The sequence below is a fragment of the Vitis vinifera genome, chromosome 19 (assembly GCF_030704535.1).
Source record: "Vitis vinifera cultivar Pinot Noir 40024 chromosome 19, ASM3070453v1".
Lineage (NCBI taxonomy): Eukaryota > Viridiplantae > Streptophyta > Magnoliopsida > Vitales > Vitaceae > Vitis > Vitis vinifera.
In genome coordinates, this window is record NC_081823.1 from 8310294 (window position 1) to 8332073 (window position 21780).

The 21780-nt window shown below is 32.9% G+C and overlaps 2 protein-coding genes across 9 annotated transcripts; one reads left to right on the plus strand and one right to left on the minus strand.

Annotated features, from left to right (window-relative positions):
* Window positions 1–6404: 6404 nt before the first annotated feature.
* Window positions 6405–7358, plus strand: LOC104877619 (uncharacterized). The gene has a single exon (XM_010646253.3). The coding sequence runs from the start codon at window positions 6441–6443 to the stop codon at window positions 7152–7154; it is 714 nt and encodes a 237-aa protein (XP_010644555.1). The 5' UTR covers window positions 6405–6440; the 3' UTR covers window positions 7155–7358.
* Window positions 7359–15492: 8134 nt separating this feature from the next.
* Window positions 15493–20926, minus strand: LOC100256655 (meiotic recombination protein SPO11-1). Of its 8 annotated transcripts, none has more exons than XM_002264613.4 (15): window positions 20757–20926; window positions 20368–20467; window positions 19604–19677; window positions 19415–19516; window positions 19250–19323; window positions 18590–18606; window positions 17511–17580; window positions 17388–17424; window positions 17113–17160; window positions 16959–17017; window positions 16864–16895; window positions 16632–16737; window positions 16297–16417; window positions 16140–16203; window positions 15493–16047 (listed from the first exon to the last, which is right to left on the minus strand). In XM_002264613.4, exons 1-15 carry the CDS (start codon window positions 20809–20811, stop codon window positions 15921–15923), a joined length of 1086 nt encoding a protein of 361 aa, XP_002264649.1. In that variant the 5' UTR covers window positions 20812–20926; the 3' UTR covers window positions 15493–15920. The 8 variants fall into 8 exon arrangements, with proteins under 8 accessions (XP_002264649.1, XP_019072493.1, XP_010644557.1 ...); XM_019216948.2 differs by having other exon boundaries at window positions 16140–16221; XM_010646255.3 differs by having other exon boundaries at window positions 16864–17017.
* Window positions 20927–21780: the final 854 nt, after the last annotated feature.

The window sequence follows — 21780 nt, forward strand, 5'->3', positions numbered from 1 at the left end:
CTTAAAACCAAAGCAACCAAACCCAAATCCTATCATTTGCCAATACTATGAGAAATATGGACACATGATGAAGTGTTGTTTCAAGCTCTTCCCTCATTTCCGTCCTATTCATGCCATTGTCAACCACACTATACCATGTTCTATCAGTAACTCTTCTTGGCTTGTTGACTTAAGTGCCTCACACCATGTCATTATTGATTTAAGCAATTTAACATTACATTATGAATATGGAGGTCTTAATGATATTGTTCTTGGTGATGGTAAGGGTCTCTCAATAACATACATCGGTTGTGTTAATCTCTTTATTCCCTTTTCTACTAAAATCATCTCCTTACAAAATGTTCTTTGTGTCTCATCAATGCAAGACAATTTAAATTTTGTTTCCAAATTTTGTTAGTCGCATAATGCTTCCATTGAATTTTTTCCTTCCTATTTTTAGGTCAAGGATCTTTGCACAGGGGCACTGCTGCTACAAGGGTAGAATAAAGATGGTGTTTATGAATGGATGCAACCTATATTTGCTCCTAGACATTTCCTTCTTGCTTTTTGTCACCCTTAAAGCACTTTCTTATGCTTGGCATCAACAATTGGGTCATCTCTCTACCAAAATTCTTCAACATTTCATTACTTCTCATAAGCTCCCCTATTCTTCTTCCTTGAATTTCTCTTGTAATGCTTGTTTTTGTAATCAAAAGTCATCGACTTCCTTTTTATGTTTCTTTTTTCACCAATTGTCATCCTTTAGATCTCATTTTCACTAATGTGTAAGAACTTTCTCTTAATTGATCTCGTGATGACTTTCTTTACTACGTCATTTTTGTGGACTATTATACTAAATACATTTTGTTACATTTAATGAGCAAAAACATTAATGTCTCTAATATCTTTCTTTGCTTCAAACTTATGGTAGATTTTTTTTTTTTAATTATCCTATTGTCTCTGTGTGTTTGGATGAGGGTGGTGAATACTACAAACTCAAAAGTTTTTTTGAATCTTAAGGAATTCAACATTTACTCACCATTTCTTATAGACCACAACACAATAGAATCTCTGAAAGATGTCACAGGCATATTGTTGAAATATGATTAACTTTACTTCATCAAGTCTCTTTACCTCTAAATTTTTTGTCTCATGCATTTCAAATTGAAACATATTTTATAAATCATCTTCCCACTCCAATTCTAGGTCTTGTATCTTCCTTTGAAAAACTCTTTTCTATTTCCCTAAACTACAAAAAAATGTGTCTTTGGTTGTCTCTACTACCCTTGGTTGAAACCATACTTTACTCACAAACTTGACCTCAAATCTTGTCCTTGTGTTTTTTCTTAGTTACTTTTCCAACCAAAGTGTCTTCAAATGCCTTGACCCTCATACTCATTTCTCAACATGTGTAGTTCGTTGAAACTTTTTTTTTTTATTTTTTATTTATTTTATTTTTATGTTTTACATCCTTCAAGCTACTCTTCCTTCTGTCACTTAAGACCATCTCTCCACTTGGTCTAATTTTTGTGATCAACCTCTTCATTTTCTTATGTCGTCTTAAGCCTCATCATTACCAAGTGTATATCCAGTTGTGTGCCTTATTGAACATCATTAACTTCCCTTACAGTCATGTGCAACAACGAGCGAAGGTACCATCCCTCATTTTTCCCCTTTACACTCTCTTTCCCACCACACCTTCTCTCTTCCCATTTCTACCCCATATTCTAACTTACGTCAAGTTCCCCCATTCACTAGACTCTTTCACCCACTTTTTCAACCTATGCAAGCTTCTAATCGGAATAGCCACCCATGCAAACCCGTTCCAAGAATAATATTTTCAAGCCTTAGATTTTAAACCATGTCACTAAGCACCCCCTCTCCAAACCACTCAAACCTACTTCTGTCTCTCAAGCCCTCAAACCTCCAGAATAACGTGTTGCAATGTCCTCTGAATTTGATGCCTTACTCATAAATGGTCCTTAGGATATTGTCTCCTTTAATGCAAATCAAAACTTTGTTGGTTGTAAATGAGTGTTTTGTATTAAACGTCATCCTAATGGGAGCATTAAGTGTTATAAAGCGCTTCTTGTAGTCAAGGGTTTTCATCATACCTCAAGTGGATTATCATGACACTTTCAGCTCAATGATTAAAACTACCACTATTCGCATTATCTTATAAGGCTCATGGTTGACCAATCCATTAACTTGATGTCAATAATGCATTTCTCTATGGATCCTTACATGAGAAGGTATTTATATCTCAACCACCTAGATTTATTAATGTTAATCATCCCACTCATGTTTATAGGTTTCGTAAGGCCCTTTATGGCCTCAAACAAGCCCCCTATGCATGGTATAAGGAGTTGAGTCACTTTCTTATACAATTTGGTTTCAAAACCTCGAAGTCAGACACTTCCTTGTTCATCTACTCGACGCCTACTATCCAAACATACTTTCTTGTTTATGTGGATGATCTCATAATCACAAGGAATAGCTCTACCTTCATCACTGACTTCATTGTCAGTCTATCTAACCAATTCTTTATTAAGGATCTTAGATCTCTTTATTATTTTCTTAGGGTTGAAGTTCTAACCACCATTAGTAATCTCTTCCTCTTCCAACACAAATATATTTGGGATCTTTTACAGTGACAAAACATGGATGACACCAAATATGTTGCATCTCCTCTGTCTATTTTATCACCTATGTCTCCATGATGGATTTCTACATGCCGATGCTACTCAATATTGCCAAGTTGTTAGGGTTATTCAATATTTGTCTATTACTTGTCCTAACATATCCTTTGTAGTCAATAAATCATCACAGTTTATGCACCAACCTTCTCAAAATCATTGAACTACCACCAAAAGATTTCTTCGTTAATTACCTTAAACACACTATTTATCATGGTCTATTTCTTAAAGGCAGTTTCCCTCTTTGTTTACATGCCTTTTCTAATGCTAATTGGGCTGGTAACCTTGATTGACCAGATATCAACAAATGCTTATGTTATTTATCTTGGTAGCAACCCAATCTCCTGAAGCTCTAAAAAGCAACATTTAGTTGCTTGATCATCAACAAATGAAGAGTATAGAGCAGTTGCTTCCGTAGTTGTTAAGCTTGAATGGGTTGAATCTCTTCGTTTTGAATTCAACATCCTCTCAAGCAAACATCCATACTTTTTTTTGTGACAATGTTGTCATCACATACTTATATGCAAACCATATTTTTCATTCCTGTATGAAGCATATTGCAATTAACTTCCATTTTGTTTGTGATAAGGTGACAGTTGGTCAACTTTGTGTGGCCTATGTTTCCACTAATGATCAACTTGTTGATGCCCTCACCAAACCACTCTCTCATCAACGACTTACTTTTCTCTGCTCCAAGATAGGTGTTCCCAATGAAACCATTATCTTGTTGGGGCATATTAGTTAAGATTCTTCACCAACTCATATTTTGAAAGAATCTTCACTAACTCACCACTAAGTTAATGGAATCCCACTCCTCAATCTCAGCTCAACCAAATTCTTCCATGATTTACAATCCATATTGTTGTAAAGTTTATTGTACATTCCTGTATTATTCCCTACAATTTAGGACTAGATAATTTTCTTTGATTAAGCTTCTCATGTATATATTTGTGACCTCTCTTCAAAGGAAAATATAACAAAACCTTCTTCATATTGCAAATAAGAGAATATCTCTTTCTAATTCTTCTTGACTTTAATTATTTGATTTAATTTTATTTTGTAAAACTTAATTTTATAACCTTCTAAATTTCGTTACATGTCACATTTTGAATTACATACCATGTGTTCAATGTGTATGATTCATTATTTATCAAGTCCAAATTTGTTCAACTAAGGAGCTACAATTTTGATTAATTTAGTGATAATCTAATCTACCAAAATTTTTGTCTATAATATTTATTTATTTATAAATTATATTTTATTTTTTAAAAAAAATTATAATTTTTTAAATAAAATTAAGTAAGATGGGTGAAAAGAATATGAGAATTTCCTATATGTGCCCCTTCTTACCTATTTTTTTATTTTTCATTTTTTATTTTTTGGATGGGGATAAAATTATGTCTAAATAATTAGGGTGGGATTGGGATGACGGAACTTGTCCCATTGCTATCCCCATTTAGAAAGTCGACCTTTTAGACATGGTTTCTACTTGATGCTTATAAAATAGCTCTATTACGAAAACAAAAGAAACAAGCAATAAAACGAAGAGAGTGAAAAACTAGATTTTCTAACTCTAAACAATGTTAAAAAATCCTCCAATAATAATAATAATAATAATAATAATAATAATTTATTCTTTTTATCAAGGTAAATTTATAATAATTTACATTCATTATTGTTACAATAAACCCTATGTTTGATTAATAAATAAATGATGTCAAATTTTAAATGTAATCTGTGCTTCTGACTCCCATACATAGTCCTTTAACAGCTGGTTGAGCTTGTATTTTTCTAGATGACAATGGCTTTCAAGTTGTTCCTAAGTTACTCAAGATTTAGAGCACTAACATGCCCAACTCATCTAAGACATTACTAAGAAAGTGTTCCAAAAAATAAAGGAAAGGTAACCCAAACGAAGAACAGTAAAAATGAGAATCTCATAGGGATGAAAAGTGAACATAGTTATAAGAGAACAGGACCTCAATTTTAAGGATACCCTAGAGAGGGAAAGGTCAATTCATCAGTACGTTTATGTGGATTGATCAAATTTAATGAATATGTTTTTGTTCTTCAGATTCTTTGAGTGTCTTTAAAAGGAAAATAGTACTTTTGTTTCATGACATAAAGTCAGAAGTTGTATAATACTGTATTTTAAAAATAATTAATTAGTTAATAGGGATGAAATAGACCCCATGAAATTAAATCCTTCTATGTTTTTGTTTAAAGATTAACTTATTTTTAACATAATTAAATATCCTTAACTATTTCAAGTATATATATATGTTTTAAAATAAATAATTATTTTTACAAAAAAATGGCATTTTTGTCAAAAAAAAAAAAAAGGCAAAAAATAGATTGAGGATTAGATTTCCAAAATTGGATTTTCAATGATCTTTTCTAATCAAATAACCCTTTTAAAAAAATGTTTTCAATGCTTTCAAGAACTCTTATTATATGCTATACATCACGTGCCATTCATTAAATCAAATGATAGCTAGGTTGTTTTGCTATATAATTTCTATTATTTTTTCCATTTTTTTCCCTATATTTAGATACGTGAACGTATTGAAAAATTTAGTGTTAAATGGAGAGGAAAACAAGAAGCCAAAAATGGACCGCACCCTTGGGCCCAATAATTTCAGCACAAGCCTAGCCTAAAGCACAAGTTCAATGTTAATTATCATGTATACATCTTTCTGCATGTGACGCATTAATATTAGGGTTTGGGTCCATAATTGATAGAGGTTCAATAAATTCTAAAAGGATAAAATAAACAAAGATTAGTATAGATTTGGGTGTGTCTTTATGTTGTCCAAAACCAAGCTTGACACATAAACACAAGTTGTGATTAAGCCAAAAGAGAGCTATGCAAAAACAAGCAAAGCAAACAAAGCATTAAGACATGATGTAATTATTTCCCTGCAGTCTCCAAATTGTACTTGGCCTTCTTCCACATTGGTTGGACAAAAAGGATAGAATTAAGCTTGTACCTAATCCACTCTTTATATACTTAAGAAGAAAATCTTAAGCTGTACTTCACAATTCAAAATTTTTATGTCATTGTAGTTCAAAGTCTAGTATCATTAAGTCCTCTGTCGTATTGCAAAAAAATCAGTGATGGTACCCTTTCATTGTTTGGAGCTACCCTTTCATTGTTGATGGTAACACATCACCTACTTAAGATGCCCTAAAAGATTTCCAAACCCATTTGACATAATCTTCACATTATGAGGACATAATACTAGTTTCCATCACAAAAAGATGAACCCTAATACCCATTAAGGTTTATTTTTTGACCCCCAAATAGAATAGGAATAAAACTTATTGATTCCCATGTCTTCTTCCAGCTCAAAAAGTCACACTAGGCATGTATATTCTCTTATTTTGTGGGTTCTTGGTCCCAACTCCCCAGTGAATGCCACCTCTCATTCATGTAGCCAAAAGGCAGTGAATTAGTTGGAACTGGTAAACATGAAGATTACTCTTACCTCCTGGGTCTGACAATTGGAAAGTTTCAATAAAATAAATAGGAATACCCTTCCATGTGGCAAATGGGAGACAATCTCTGGTATGTGTAGTAATACTTGAGAAAGATGTGTGATAGGTGCTGTTACACAGTGTTGCAATATTTAGTCATGAAGTATAATACTTGTTTTCAATTGGGACCCTTTCCACGTATATCCGAAAGGGTGGGGCGTCCATTGACACCCCTATATAAGAAAGGTTCCATGGCATCTTTCACACAGCAGAGAGAGAGAGAGAGAGATGGATCAAATTGAGCACCAAAAGCTTCAAGCTTTAAGTGAATTCACAAAGTCTCAGTTTCTAAAGAAAGTTGCTCAATTACTACTCTCAGTTTCTGTGTTTTCCTTCTTCTTTTCCTACTCAACTTGGCTCTCTTTTCTCTCCCATAGCTTCAACTTATCTTCCTTCCCTTTTCAACTCCTTACTCACACCATTAATAGGAACTGCATATTCCTCCTTTGCAATGGAATCCTAGTTTTCCTAGCAAGAAACTCGGGTTTAATCAGATCTTCTTCATCTGGGTTCGATCACGCTGATGAGTACCTCATCAAGAAGACTGGAGATAGGTTGCCACTGTTATTGGACAAGGAAGCTACCACGGAAACCACTGAACCTCCGGAGAGTGCTGCTGATGATCAAGAAGAAAGAGACAAGAAGTACTTCTTCAAGGAAGAAGAAACTGAAAATTTGATTGAAGAAGATGAAGAACAGGAAGTAGATCATGGAACTTCCCTTTTAGAAGACGAAAACCCGAAAAAGTCAAGCCTAGAAAGTAGCTTATTCATTGCAGAGGAGGAAGAAGAGGAGGAGCATTCGTCGTTGAGCACCGAGGAATTGAACAAGAAATTTGATGATTTTATAAGAAGGATGAAGGAAGAAATCAGAATAGGCTCAATGACAACCAGCCATAGTTTAGTGATTAAAGAAAGTTCTTCATTTGATCAGTCTGTTTAATGATTTTCCTTGTTCTTCACCCTTCCGCTAGCTCTTATGCTTCTGTTTGCTGTTTATGGAAATTCTCCACTTTGTCTAGCTCTGTTATGTATAAACGCGCTCTACTTGGTCTTTTTCCTTCTTGTTTTCTCTTCAATGATCAATCAGTCATATGTAAATGAATGTGGAATTTATGGCCTTAAGGGAACCGTTTTTGGCCTTTTATTTCTTTCTGCAACTTCATCCATAAAGCCAATTGCAAGGTTCATGATGATAATGATTAGGCAAATCATACGCTTACTGTCAAATATGTGCATGGAGATTGAATTGATCAGTTGTTACATTGCTGCACACAGTCCCAAAATGAAGTTTAACTTGAGGTTCTTTATTGAATAGCGGGTGTTTATAAAGTAACTTAATAACTTAATTTAAGTCATTAAATAAATTATGTTTGGTAAAATAATTTAATGGTATAACTTAAAATAAAAAAACGACTTTAAGTAATAAGTAAAAACAATTAACTTATTCTTAAATTCATATTTTTATTTTATCTTTTTATTTTCGTTTGTCCTAATTATCTCCACGATCTCTTTTACTATTCCACGGTCTTTACTGTTATTCGACCTCATTTGCCCTAATTATAATTTATAAGGATAAATAAGTCAATTGCATGATTTATAATAAATTTTAAGTTAATTTTATTAAACAATCTTAATACTTAAAAGTAAAAATTAAGTAATAAATTTAAAATCAACAATTTAAACATAATTTAATTTAAAATCAACTTAAGTCATCAAGTAATAAGTATATATTAAGTTGTACTAAACACCCTTAGTCTTAAAATTAAATTAAACTTAAACATCTTCTCTTTTCAATGTTATCATAAATACCACTGGCTTGCTTTACGTGCTACAATTTTAATTTGTTCCAAGTCATTTGAGAAATGTAATGAACTGTTTAGTTCTTAACATAATCACACCATATGTATACTTTGCAATTCAGTGCCTGTTAAGCTAGGAATATGATATGGGCAGTGTCTTATGATAAGATGACATCTATGGATATGGAGGAGGAGTAGCGGTAAGGACTAAGCAGTGGTTTAGAACCTTAAACCCCATCATATTGGACACTTGAAAGGCCTAGGGATGAAAATTTTAGGAAATTCTTGGAATGTTGATGATCGGATGTTATAAAAATATTGATGGTATTAGATCTAATGGTTGAAACAATTTGCTTTACTAGGACGATTACTAGTTAAAGGCTCTCTTATCTTATGTCTGCTTTCAGAAAAAGACATCTACTTGTTTTTGTCTTTCTCGTTCTCTAGTCTTAAATGTTTGAACCGCAACTCAATAATCTTTCCATCCAGGTGAATATTAGTGGGGTACATTATATTTGCCTTTGATTTGCCTCATAATATTGTCACGTAATTCAACATAAATTTCCTTCAGTTATGTTTAATTCCTAAAAAATTTGAGAAAAAATATAAGGGAAAGAAAATATAAAAAAAAAATAGAAAGAAAAAAAAAGTGAAAGAAAATAAAAAATAGATTAAAAGTCAATAAATTATTTTTTTTGTTACTTCAAACTCATTTTATTTATTTTAATTCATCAATATAAAGATTAAATAATTTAAAAATATATAAGTTTTTAATTAGTTTTAATTATATTTGATTTTCTTTTATATTTTTTATATGACAACCAAACATGAAAAAATCATTTTGCTTTATATTTTTTTCTTTCCTTATTATTTTTCAGGAACCAAACATAACTTTCATCGAACATAAACTTATGGATGATCAACACATTTATCTCTTCCTTGACTTCGGGACATAACCTTCATCGTACGTAACCTTGTGGATGATCAACACATTTATCTCTTCCTTGACTTCGGGATTATAAGGAGGAAGAGAGGTTTGCTTGGAGTGGATGTATTTCTCAATGGCTCAGATGGTGAAGGGTGATTGTTAGCACATCAAATCTTCAAATTAATGACAGTATCACAGTATGATATATATGTATGCTTAACTGGAGCGGTTCTTCAATGAGTTCACACTTTCAATTTGACTCGCACGATATCCACAGGACTAAATCAAGAGACTGGAAAAACATTATCTAGGTTGGAATTAAAAGGGAGAAAATTGGAACAAAAGAATAAATTCCAGCTGGTACATACTGAAAGATGACGTTCATCGCGGGATAATTCATATGATTTGCTTGCATCACAAAACTGAAATTGAGTCATTGGAATCACTCCATGAGACTAAGTGCACCCTCTAGGACATCATGATTGGCAGAATGAATCTAAACAAGGTATGGATGCAATGATGTGGTCTGTACTCCTAAGGTTGATCCAGAGGATTTCTATGCTTTTGCCTTTGAGGGAACCAGAAATGGTGCTCATATTCTTGATTCTTCCATTGTTCTCAGACAAGAAAATGTTGAATGGCAACTCGATGAGGTCTTTATAGGTCTTCTATTAGGGAGCCAGAAGAGTGGTGCTTATATTGTACTCAGACACAAACTTTTAACACGGCCTTCTTGGCACACAAAATTGTAGCGAAACACACCCACACCCACCCCCACACAATGAGGGGAACAAGGAACGACAGAATGTCATGCCAACAAACAAATATGGATCTACCTTTTGGGGTTTCTTATACATAGAATCCCTAGTTACAAAGGCCATATGCCATCTATTTGTACTACAAGGAGGCCCCAACACTTGCATTTTTCCTGTTAATGCATTATTAGGATTACGATCATTTGAAGACTCTTATTCCGTGTTTGCTTTCAAAGAAGGCATACTGTTGTTGCTGTCTTTCCCATTCGTTAGTCTTTCGCTCAAAGTGATATCATGAGTAGGGCACGTGTGGACATTATCATCATTATTGTCGTTATCATTATCATTATCATTATTATAATTGATTTACCTTGAACTTCCTTTCATGTTGTCATGACTAGGTACTTTTTTTATTTTATTTTATTAATAATACCTTAGGATGTATATTTGGACAATTTTTGTGTCAGAATATGTGATAGGTGTTAATTAAATTGGGGGATACCTCAAATTTGAAAAGGGAAAGAAGAGGAGGAAAAGAAAATAGAGAAGCAGAAAGACAGGTAAGATTAGGATTTTGGGTGGGGGTTGGGAAGATGATGGTCTTTTTGCATTTTTTATATTGAAATTTTATTTGAAAAAAAAAAATGTGAGGATGAAGAGAGTTCTGAATAATTAAGGATGGTTGTTGACACATCAAACCTTCAAATTAGTGACAGCATCACAGATGGATGGTTGTTGATACATATGCTTGTCACATCGACATAACTGTAGCAGCTCTTTAATGAGTTCATACTTCTGATTTGACTTGCTCAAAATGCAAGATCTGTCAACAGAAGGGAAAATCAAGGTTGAAATTAAAGAGAGAAAATTGGAAGAATCTCATTCAGTGTACATAAAAGATTCAATTCCATCTGGCACTTAATGATGGCTTCGTTGCTGTATAATTCATAGGATTTACTTAATCACAAAACTGGCCAGTGATAGATGGCTGAAAGACTTCCTTTTGGTTTTCACATGGCTGAAATTAGCTAGTGAGTCATTGGAACCACTCCGATCTCAATTAGTGTTCAGTGAGGGTAGAACGACAATCATTTGGGTGACCATCTACCTGGCTTAAGAGCCAATCCCTTCCCCAACATGATGGTGTCCTGGCTTGAACCCATGACCTAGACTCTGACATCAACTCTTGAATTGTGCTTTACCATCTCATCTTAAAATTATTTGGTGTGTTAATAGCCTAGTCTTTTTTATAACATTGGACGTACCCTAATCATTTGGGTGGCCAACCCACCTCGCTTAAGAGATACATTGTAGCACCCCATTCAAATCTAAACAATGTATGAATGCAATGATACGGTCTGTACTCTTTTAGTTGATCCAAAGGATCATATCTATGCTTATACCTTTGAGGGAACCAAAAATGGTGCTGACATTCTTGATTCTTCCATTGTACTCAGACAAGAAGGTTGGATGGCAACTCGATGAGTTCCCTACACTTAATTGGCCTGTATCAGGGAGCCAGAAATGGTGCCCGCATTGTACTCAGACAGGAGCTTTTAACACACTCTTTTTGGTTGCAGCCAGACACAAAATTGCATCGAAACACCCACAGCCACACAATGAGGGGAACAAAGGATAACATAATGTCATGCCCGCAAACAAACGGATCTACCTTTTGGGGTTCCTTATACATAGAATCCTTAGTTGTAAATCCCATATGCCAACTAGTTGGACTGCAAGGAGGCCTGAACTAACTTTGATGCTGTGCTTTTGGCACTTCCAGTAATGATAATGCTGGGAAGATATAGATGTATCGGGGTGAATCCTAGACCAAAATGTCACCCAAAAAGGAAATCAAAATTGAGACAGAAAACAGTATATATAAAGTTAAACTGCTTAAGCAGATAATGGTGCAAGAAAGGACATAGAACAATCATAAAGGAATGTAAACCTTGCTGATCGGTCACATGATCAGAAAATATCCCAATGAGAAAGAAAGAAAAAAAATAAAAATTCATCTTAAATGCATGTGAATACAGGTTCTGGCCACTTCTTCAGCTTTACAGTCGTGTGGCTAGAATCTCAGTAGCTTTCATTTTCATCCCCTTCTGTGGATCTCCATCATAAACAAGCTTCTTTCCCAGTGGGTCCTGGCCTTCTTCCAATTGAGAAGTCCATCTCTAATTGAATGAGAAAGCCTTTGATCTTCAACCGCAACAGCATACATCAACGGAGGTAGCTGGTGAGATCTAGAAGTAGAAGGATCCCTCCAAATTGGGTGGGCCTAAGGTGACAGAGACACAACATGCTTGAAACCACCAGCTCTCTATGCTTTTATCATGGGTTGAAGAAAAGATTGTCTGCAGGAAAAATGGATTCATATCTTGGGTGGTAGTATAAGTGTAGCAAAGAGAAGAAGAAGAAGACCAAAGGTAGCAGTACGGCAATGATAAAATCAGTATTTCTTGGACCCCATTGAGGCATATATCCCATGTGAAGGTATGAAAAATTTCACGTGGGAGTGTCCAGTTGGCTAGGCCAATTGATTGGGCATAATGGCAAATTTAATCATTCTGGTTATGAGTTCAACTACCAGTAGATATCCTCAATCTCCACGCTGATGAGGAAGTAAAATCAAGACCACAGAACTCTTGATGCCAACAGTTTAGAATGTACCTTGTAGGGCCTTAATGAACATGGTACGCAGAATGCCCATGATCAGAAGCACTGGCATTAATATCAATCCAAACTATTAATTAATATGGTGTTTACTTCAGTCATCATGTTAAGCATTTTGCATCCACTCTTCACCATATAGAATTGGACTCGTATACGGGCAAGGGGCCTCAGTGATCCAATCCTTGTCACAACACTCAGCTCTACTGATGGTGTATAATCAAGTAGCCATGATAGATGTAGTGTGAAAAGTTGACCCATGTTCGATCTTATGTTGGAGTGGAAACGCCACATTTATGAAAGATGTTGGAAGGGTGTTCTTAAATTCAAAGCCATATATATATCAACGATACTCAACCTCAAATTCAAAACGATTTTAATCCGATATATTTTTCATGAGTTTAAATTAAAAATAATTGTATTTAAGTTAAATTCATATTGACCTATATAATTTATTTAATAAATATTTCTTTTAAGTCTGTGGTAGAAATAGTGTAAAAAGTTAACCTATGTTGAATCTTATTTCAAAGTGGAAATGCCACATTTATGAAAGAAGTTGAAAGGGCGTTCTTAAATTCACGTAAACTATACTCAAACCACAAATTCAAAATCGTAACGTCATAATTGTGCTTAAGTTAAATTCATATTAATCTATATAATTTATTTAATAAATAATTCTTTTCAAGTTTATATGACATGATAATGACGTTAACCGGAGTATAATTCCAACCTATTTATACATATTTGACTCGTAACCAAGGAGGAAAATATCGGGATATATCGGTGATATATCGCCGATATATCGTGTATCGGGAGGGGTCGACACGATATTTCGTGAAGAAAAATCGGAGGGGAGATATTTCCGTAAATATCGCCAAAATATCGGCGATATATCGGTTCGGAGAGATATATCGGAGATATTTTGAAAAAATCGCCTCTGGTGGCAAAATATCGGTGATATATCGGAAATATATCGCTGATTTTTTGGTGATATTTCCCCTCCTTTATGCAACGTGATCTGACGGCACAGATCACACCCGTGTTGATCCGACGGCCTAGATGTGATTCCAATGGTAATATGGCGATCTAACGGCCAGATTGCTCCCAATTTTTTATCCAACGGCCAAAATTGATTTTCAACGGTAAATTAATGTTCCAACGGCTATTTTGGCCCAAATTTATTTTATAAATAGCCCAAATTTCATCTATTTTTGCTTTCATTCTTTATTTGCTCTCTCATTACTCCAATTTTTATTAAGGTTGCTCAATTATTTAATCATTTTAAGGTATATTTGTTTTAAATTGTAATTAATTTTGTTTGCAATTGTAATTAATTCATGTATTTTTAATTAATTAGTATGTTTGCAATATGGATTATTTAATGTTATTTTTACATTCAATTGTAATTAATTTTTATATTTTTATTGAATTAACTTAGGTTAATTTGATTATTTAATTATAAATTGATATGTTTATTTTAAATGATTATTTGTGATTTTTTTTCACATTTAGAATTAAATTAAACTAGTTAACTTAGCTAAATTATTTAATTAATTTAATTAACATGAACTAGTATATTTTGAATATGAAATATGTTTATTTAATGAATTTAATGTGTACAAATTATTGATATTTAATGAAATGAAATATTTTATATAACTTTATAATGAGAACAATTACAAAATTAACATTTCTTATAGATCGACATGATATAATTACATCTAATATTGCAAATTATATCATATATATATATATATATATATATCAAAATTTTCAATAAAACAACTTTAAAATGTCCATTATACTTCTAATTATATTATTATGAGGTTTTCCTTGCATTTCCATGAGTTTTTAACAATTTTAAGCCTACTGATTTTTTTTTTCCAGAATATCCACCGATATATCTCCGATATATCCGATATATCCGTAAAATCGAAATACCGATATATCTGTGATTACCGATATTTTCATCCTTGCTCGTAACTAGGTAAATTGAATTATAAACATGTTAGGTTAGAAGTTAATCATATTAACTCAAATAAAACCTAACTCCACTTGATTATGAAAAAACCCTAGTTATTAAATGAGGTACCAGATATGTAACTTATTTAATAATTAGATTGGGTTTAAGTTTATGTTTTAATCTTAATTATTATTTGAATCATATTAAAATCAACCTATTTAATCAAATATCTAAATTTTAACACGATACAAATAAGATCAAGTAACACGAATTATCACCCATCAAACCGTTTTGACGGACCCTAGGCGAGGCCTTTATTGTCCTAAAAGAAACACAACATTTTACTAGATTTTTGTTTTTTTGGTCAGAAGAGGTTCTTTTAAAAATAATGAAAATGAAACCTAGTGTAGAATTCACAACAGGTGATTTGCAATACTTAAAGACACTCTTTATTTGAATTCTTGGCTTTCAGAAGACAAACCTGCAAATACGGAGGGGGGTTGGGGAAGTAGGGCCAAAAATAAGTGAGTATAACTCAGGGATGCAACAACTTGGACAATATTACCTAACGGTAACTTGATTTTGGGCTGGCACGGAGAGTCTTGCAATTTGGGTTAGGATGTTAGACAACACGATCCAAACCCGAACTTGATCAATTAAATATTTAATAATTTTAATTAGATAATTATGTTGATCTTAAAATGTTAATTAAAATCCAAACAACTTATCTATATAAAAATAAACAAATTAACTTTGGTACCAAATTGTTGTATTAGATTGACGGATTTTTGTTGCATTAGATTTGTAGATTTCATGTTGATGACATTAACATATATGGTTTATTTCTACACATAGTTAAATGTAAATTTTAATGGATAAAATTTCTCTTAGACTTTTTTAATCTTTTGCTTGCTAACATGTTATACGTTTTTTTTTTACATTTATTTTTAAAACTTTTTCTTATTGCAATCCAACCGATCGAACTTGACTTAATCGAGTTTTGACCTAGCTCGTATAAGCTACCCACTAACCCATAAATTTTTCTTTAATCTGAGTTTAACTCAATTTCAACTTGGACTTAGGAAAAAATGTTTGAATTCAGCTTGAGTTGCATAACTTCGGTTAAATATCGGGTTAGGTTGAGTTTCTAGCAAATATGATTACTCTTTGGTTCAACTTAGATTGATTATCAACTGGATGCAGCTTGCCAAAGTTGTGACCCCGTTTAGGAAGTACAAGTTGAAGAGCTAAGACGAAATGTTTCTGTGCACTAAGGCAGTGCACTTTATTTTGAAGGACTAAACAAAATATTTGTTTGATTTTCAGAAATCATCTTTCAGGAGGCAATCACTCGGAGCTACGCAGCAGTTTGGTTCTCATTTCAAATCAATTTTAGGTGCCATCAGAGTCCTCACTTGGCATTTTCTCGTACCATGATTTTCATCCCATTTTCATTTTCTGAACATTCCCAACCTACCTAAGGGTGGGCAGTTTGGAGCCTTGCGAACTGAGAGACCATGACCCGGAACTCTCAAATAATGTTGCATAAAACCAAGCAATTGTTGCCATACAATGCTTGAAGCTGTTACACGCCCTCTGCAACTTGAATCTTGGATGGTATATAATTTTCGGACAAAAAGGAAAGTGAATGCACAGACAATGCTTCGATCTCAAATTTTACTCCTCTTTGCAGCATCAGCTCTAGTTCCAACCTTACAAAACAAAGTACCATTTACACATGACTATATGGTGCAGCAAAATGAGAATAATTGTAAGATAATCTGAGAGTTTTACAAGATTGAACCTCCAGTGCAGCAATTCTTGTTGGAGATAGCATCGATGTAAAATGGCTTCGGTTTTCCTCTTATCTGACAAGAGTTCAGGATCTCATGCAAAGTTGGAAAAAGAATTAGCTGAAAGAAAGCCCATTTGCAAAAGGCCAAATTTAATATCATTCTCACCTTCTGCTGTCAAAGGAAGAAGACATGGTTCTGGAAGACCATATTTCTCAGAGTCTGAAGGAAAAGCTCCAAGCCATTCTATCTCTGGGACTCGTAGAAATTTTGCATCATAGGCCATTTGCTTTTGAAAAGGAGCAAGAGCAAAAACAAACTGTTACTTTGATTATAAATTTGCTAACTGATAAAATATAGGCAATTAAGGACACAATTGACTTATTCAGTACTCAAATTTTAGAAGTTTGATTTCCCAGTAGCTATAGAAGTTACACTTGCTAATTGGAGATAAGTAATACATAAAAGACAAGATAATTGATTATTTTCTCAAGTAACCAGACCATGGAACCAAACCGATATGTTGTCAGGATGTCAAAGCCATAAGGATCGCAATCTACCAAGCAATAGACATGCAGATGCAACTTCTCTACGAGAAGACGCAAAAACCTGAAAGAGAGTTAAATGCATGTGTGCATAAGAGATTTGATAGAACCAAAATGCGAAAGTGAAGATTTGGCTTTACACATACATGTAATCTCCTTTTCTGATGGGAAATGAAGGAAGAGTCATTACCTTCTTGTAGGGATATCTGGATATCCTCTTCCCTGACAAAAAAACATTGTCAAAAAATTGATCTTTACGGAGGGTTGAACAAAGTATGTGCTTACTGTGATAACAATGCAGCGATTTTTGTTGCAGAATTTGTCATTTGCTAACCGCTGGAACACTTCATATGGAAAATTCAACTAAAATGGTTTAAATCTATAAATACAATCTGGGATATCAAACCAAAAGACCAGCTTTGCTAGAGAAGAGTTTTACCTGATTCTTTCTCCACAACCAATATATACTGGGCAACACTGACAATATCTAAATGCAAGAATTAAGGCAAATCTCAATTTATCTTTGAAAGCATTTCTCTCATAGATCATGAATAAATTTAGTAAAAAAACTTGTTAAATGCTATATTCTCATCACTATTCATCAACTTTTTTCATTTACAAATATTACACACTCAATTGAGGGTTAAGTTTAAAAGTGGTTGAAATTAATTTTAGTAGGAAGTTTATAAATTCTCCTGTTGACCATGTAGATACCTTTGACTTCTTCAACATGCACAGGGACAGGGTAGGCCTGCAAGTGCACCAAATGGATGGTTTCAGCTTAGATAGTGAAGTCATCATGCCATGGAATTCATAACTACCCTCTTCTTTTCTTACAGTGTTTGGGCCATTTATGCAATCAAATTTCTTTCCAGCTTCTAAGAATCTTAACCAGCCCATCACCAATCTAGGACAAAAATAAAAAAATTCAACAAATATTTGGACAAACTATTTGAACTGTAACTTGATTAAAAAAATGAAACAACAGTGAGGATTATGCATAATAGCTCGGAAATAAGAAAATTATCATTTTCTTCATGGAAGCTAGCCACATAGTGGAGAAACTGCAGCTTAAAAAGATGGTTGATATGATACCAAACAATGAGGGGATAAGATGGGTATAAAGTCCAATTCTACAGAAGGCAACTGTGAATCTGATGAAGCACGTTATTCTGGGCCTGTTGGATATTTAGTTTTTGGTCCTGTTGCAACTTTGCAGCATTCTTAATTAAATTTTCCAACAGGTCCTACTTGACAATGCTTTTTCCACAATCCCTTAGACAAAGGTCTCTTTAGTTTATTATGGAGACAAATAGAAATAATATTACAAGGCTTGATCACAAAATCATAAAATCATGACAGAATTTAGTTGGACATGCATATAGCAATGATAGTGGAGACATTATTAGCTATGATTTCCTTTTCAATGCCCTACATTTTGAAACTTATAATTAGCTATAGTTCCCTTTCCAGTGTCCAACATTTTGAGACTGCTTATGTGAGTATTCATGTAGTTCTGCTTGTACGATGATAAGTGAATATACAAACCTTTTTCTTGGTGCCTTATTTAGCTAAGTCGTGGATCTTATGGCCAAAACAAGGAGAATAATTTTTGTGTTTTTGATAGGGAAAATTTTGCCTTCCTTAGTTCTAACTAGTGCTTGTTTTGGTTTGCTTTTAGATTTTATGCGATCTTCCTCAGCTGTGTGGCTTTTGTTGCTTCTCCTTTTGGAGTTTTTCCTTTTATTTTGATCAGATTTTATATATTGTGGAAGGATATCTAATCCTTCTGGATATTTTAAATAAATAGAAATGATTTGGTGAATTTCTAATATAAATAAATAGCGACCCTGTGTTTACCAAAAAGGGCATATTGCACTCACCAACAAGGACACATACATGAAGAAGGTACCTACCCTTTTCCAACGGACACCTGCCAAAGGGAGACAACACAAAGTAAATAACTCAGATAAGGCAAGTCTTCTTTCAAAATTTAGAATGCAGCTAACAAAAGCAATCTGAAAATTTAAGATCACTTCCTTTTTAGTGCATTTCTTTAACTTTCAGCCTATTAACAAGGTATAGAGACCAGAGCTCGCCATACATATTTCACATCAAGAACAGTTAACAAAGACAATTACAAGAGCAATTCTGTGAGGAAGCCATGCTTTATCTAGAAAACAAATACATAATTACGCTCCCTTGCATGTTGATTTGTGTATAATCAACCAAATATACTCTAAATAAACACGCACTTAACTAGCAAACACTAACTTACATGCATGTTATGACCACCATGGTAATGAAGAGATCAAAGTGTGACAACCATCCTCCCTATTTGAAACATACCTTAAAAGGATCCAGAAATACAAGGAAGGTAAAAAGATATAAACTGTAATCTACGAGCTCAATATTAAACAATTATCATCCAAAGCTTTGTCCACATAGTGAAGGTCTTGGCTTGATAAACCATGTATTCAACACTGCATTTTAGGCATGCATGATCCTAATTTAAGCTATATATTTAAAATAGATTGCACAAAAGTAGTAATAAAAAAACTGATAGCAACACCTACCACATTTAGGTTGTGGCGACTGCACTGCAGAAGGATACATATGTCATTTATTGCTCGGTCTACAACTGACTGATCTGCATTGCAGATATAAACAGAGATATGGAGAACAGAGGACATTATACAGGAAAAATAAACCTTTGACCTCTTTAAACAAACCAAATACACCTGAAAATACAGACGGATGCATGTAATATATATCTCTCTTTGATCCATGTCTATTTTCTTGTAGAAGTTGCTGAACGATCAATAGCACTCTTAGCAAGACATCTAGAAAGAATTAAGCCCCAAGAGTTCAGGGTCAACCAGAAAGCTGCATATTCCAAACCTTAACTCTCAGAATAGAGAAGAACTCACCCAGTCTACGTGCATGACATTCCCTCTGAAGTGTGAGAATCTCCTTGCCCTTGGACAAATCAGAGCTGCAACAGCTGCAAACAGCAATTGGTAAACCCTCAAAAGTTGCCACCTTCAGTTGAACATACTTTATAAATGAATTGCTTCTTCCAGTATCTAAACCATGATTATCAAGCGTTTCATGCCTTTCATATATGGTAGTTTCACTCTTGGAAGCCAGAAAATAGCTTTAAAAATGTCACCAAGGTAATTTTGAAATTTTTTTATTTATCTGCAATTTAGAACTTCAAATCTCAAAAATTTTGAAACTTGCAGGTTCATAAATACAAATTATGGTTATAAAAAAAAATAATAATAATAATAAAAAATAAAAAATAAAAAAATTGCTTTTGAAAGAAAGAAAATGACTTCTGTTAACCAAACACGGCCTAAATTGGTTGAACTCAAACGTGGAAACATTTCTATTTATCTGTTGCAGGAACTTTCAAACGTCAACTAACTAAAAGAACTCACAGATTCATAAATACACAAATCATGATTATAAAAATTTACATAATTTTTTTTCTTTTAAAAGTGAAAAAAAAGCATCATAAACATTGGTAAACATTAAACAAAGAATCTGTATATCGATTGAATTTAAGAATCTCTATTTATATGGAAATTGAAATATAAATCACAAGTTGAAACAACTCATAGATCCATCATGCATCATTACAAAAACCAGATAATTAAACTTGAATCAAGAAGTGCTGAAGGAATCGAACCAGTTTCCAGTGTTATCTGTGCAATAATTTCTGAACCGATCAATCAAAACCACTGGAGATTTTCCAATCGAGAGATCATCCAGAATTGATCGAGTAAACTCTGAAAAAATAGAAAGAAAGAAAGAAAGAAAGACAAGCCTAAAAACTCCATTAAATTCTTCAACGCAGTTGACCAAAGGCTCTGTTTGTTTTCCTAGAAAACGAAGGAAAAAACAGCATTCTGAATTTTATCTTTTATTATTATTATCATTATTTGAAAGATCGACTCTCACTCGGCGACCTTGATACACTGGTCCGCTCAACAAAAAAAACCTAAATACATCATTTCCTTGGATTTCCCTTCGTTTTCTGGGGAACCAAACAAGAAAGTTTTTTTGAATTTGAGAAACCTCTTATCTTCCGAAGCAGATCGCTGCGTTGTGAGCTTGAACGCTTTCCCTCCATTCCCTCCGAAGATGGTTTCTTAAAAAAATTCGAAAAATAGAAATATATTATGGTTTGGATCGGGATCTGTTTCGCATTCGGGTCGACGGGTTGCGGTGTGCATGAAAGATTTACATAAAAGATGTTTCTTAAACATCAATCTCATAAAGAGGCGTTGGATAAAACTCAATATTAATTAGTCAGTGATTTAAGTTGAATTTAAATTAAATTATTAACTTAAAATTTATTACTTAATTCTTACTTTAAGTATTAAAATTATTTGATAAAATTAACTTAAAATTTATTTTAAATCATCATATTGATATATTTATCTTTATAAATTATAATTACAGTAAAAAATGTCAGTTAATAATGAAAGTCATGAAATAGTAAAAAAAAGTAATTAGGATAAATAGAGGTAAAAATGTAAAATAAATATGACTTTAATAATAAGTTAATTACTTTTACTTATTAATTAAAGTTGTTTTTAACTTTAAGTCATACTATTAAGTTATTTTATCAAACATACTCAATTTACCAAATACCTAAATTAAGTTAAATATTAAAGAAAATTTGTTTTTAAAAGCAAGAATTGTAATACATGTTTTTAATGACACATCGTATATTTAGGAGCTAAAGAAATTTTATTAAATTGTCAATTGAATAGTTAAAATGAATGTTAAATATCCATATATCAATATTTAATTAAGTAAAAATTTTAAGAAATTAGTCAAAAATCAATAGTTTGAATTTTTCCCATGTCAATTTTGGAAAATGGGAAGTTAATAAATCAAATTTAATTTTAAAATAAATATAACCATTAAATTATATGAGATTAGATTTTTTAATTTGAATATTAAGTATATTATGAGAATTAATGTAATTATTATGGGGTAATTATTGAACAACCTTATTTATAAAAACTTGATAAAATTTGTAATATGTCAAATTATTATAATGATTTTTTAAAAGAAAAGGAATTTAATATTA

Bases quoted from the DNA above. Each gene is read 5' to 3' on its own strand.
- LOC104877619 (XM_010646253.3), top strand. From the start codon at position 6,441: ATGGATCAAATTGAGCACCAAAAGCTTCAAGCTTTAAGTGAATTCACA.
- LOC100256655 (XM_010646254.3), bottom strand. From the start codon at position 20,811: ATGGAGGGAAAGCGTTCAAGCTCACAACGCAGCGATCTGCTTCGGAAG. The intron at 17,018-17,112 runs GTAAAACTCTTC...TTCCATATGAAG, and splicing joins GGTTGTGGAGAAAGAATCAG to TGTTCCAGCGGTTAGCAAAT. The intron at 16,738-16,863 runs GTAATGACTCTT...ACTCTCTTTCAG, and splicing joins CCAGATATCCCTACAAGAAG to GTTTTTGCGTCTTCTCGTAG.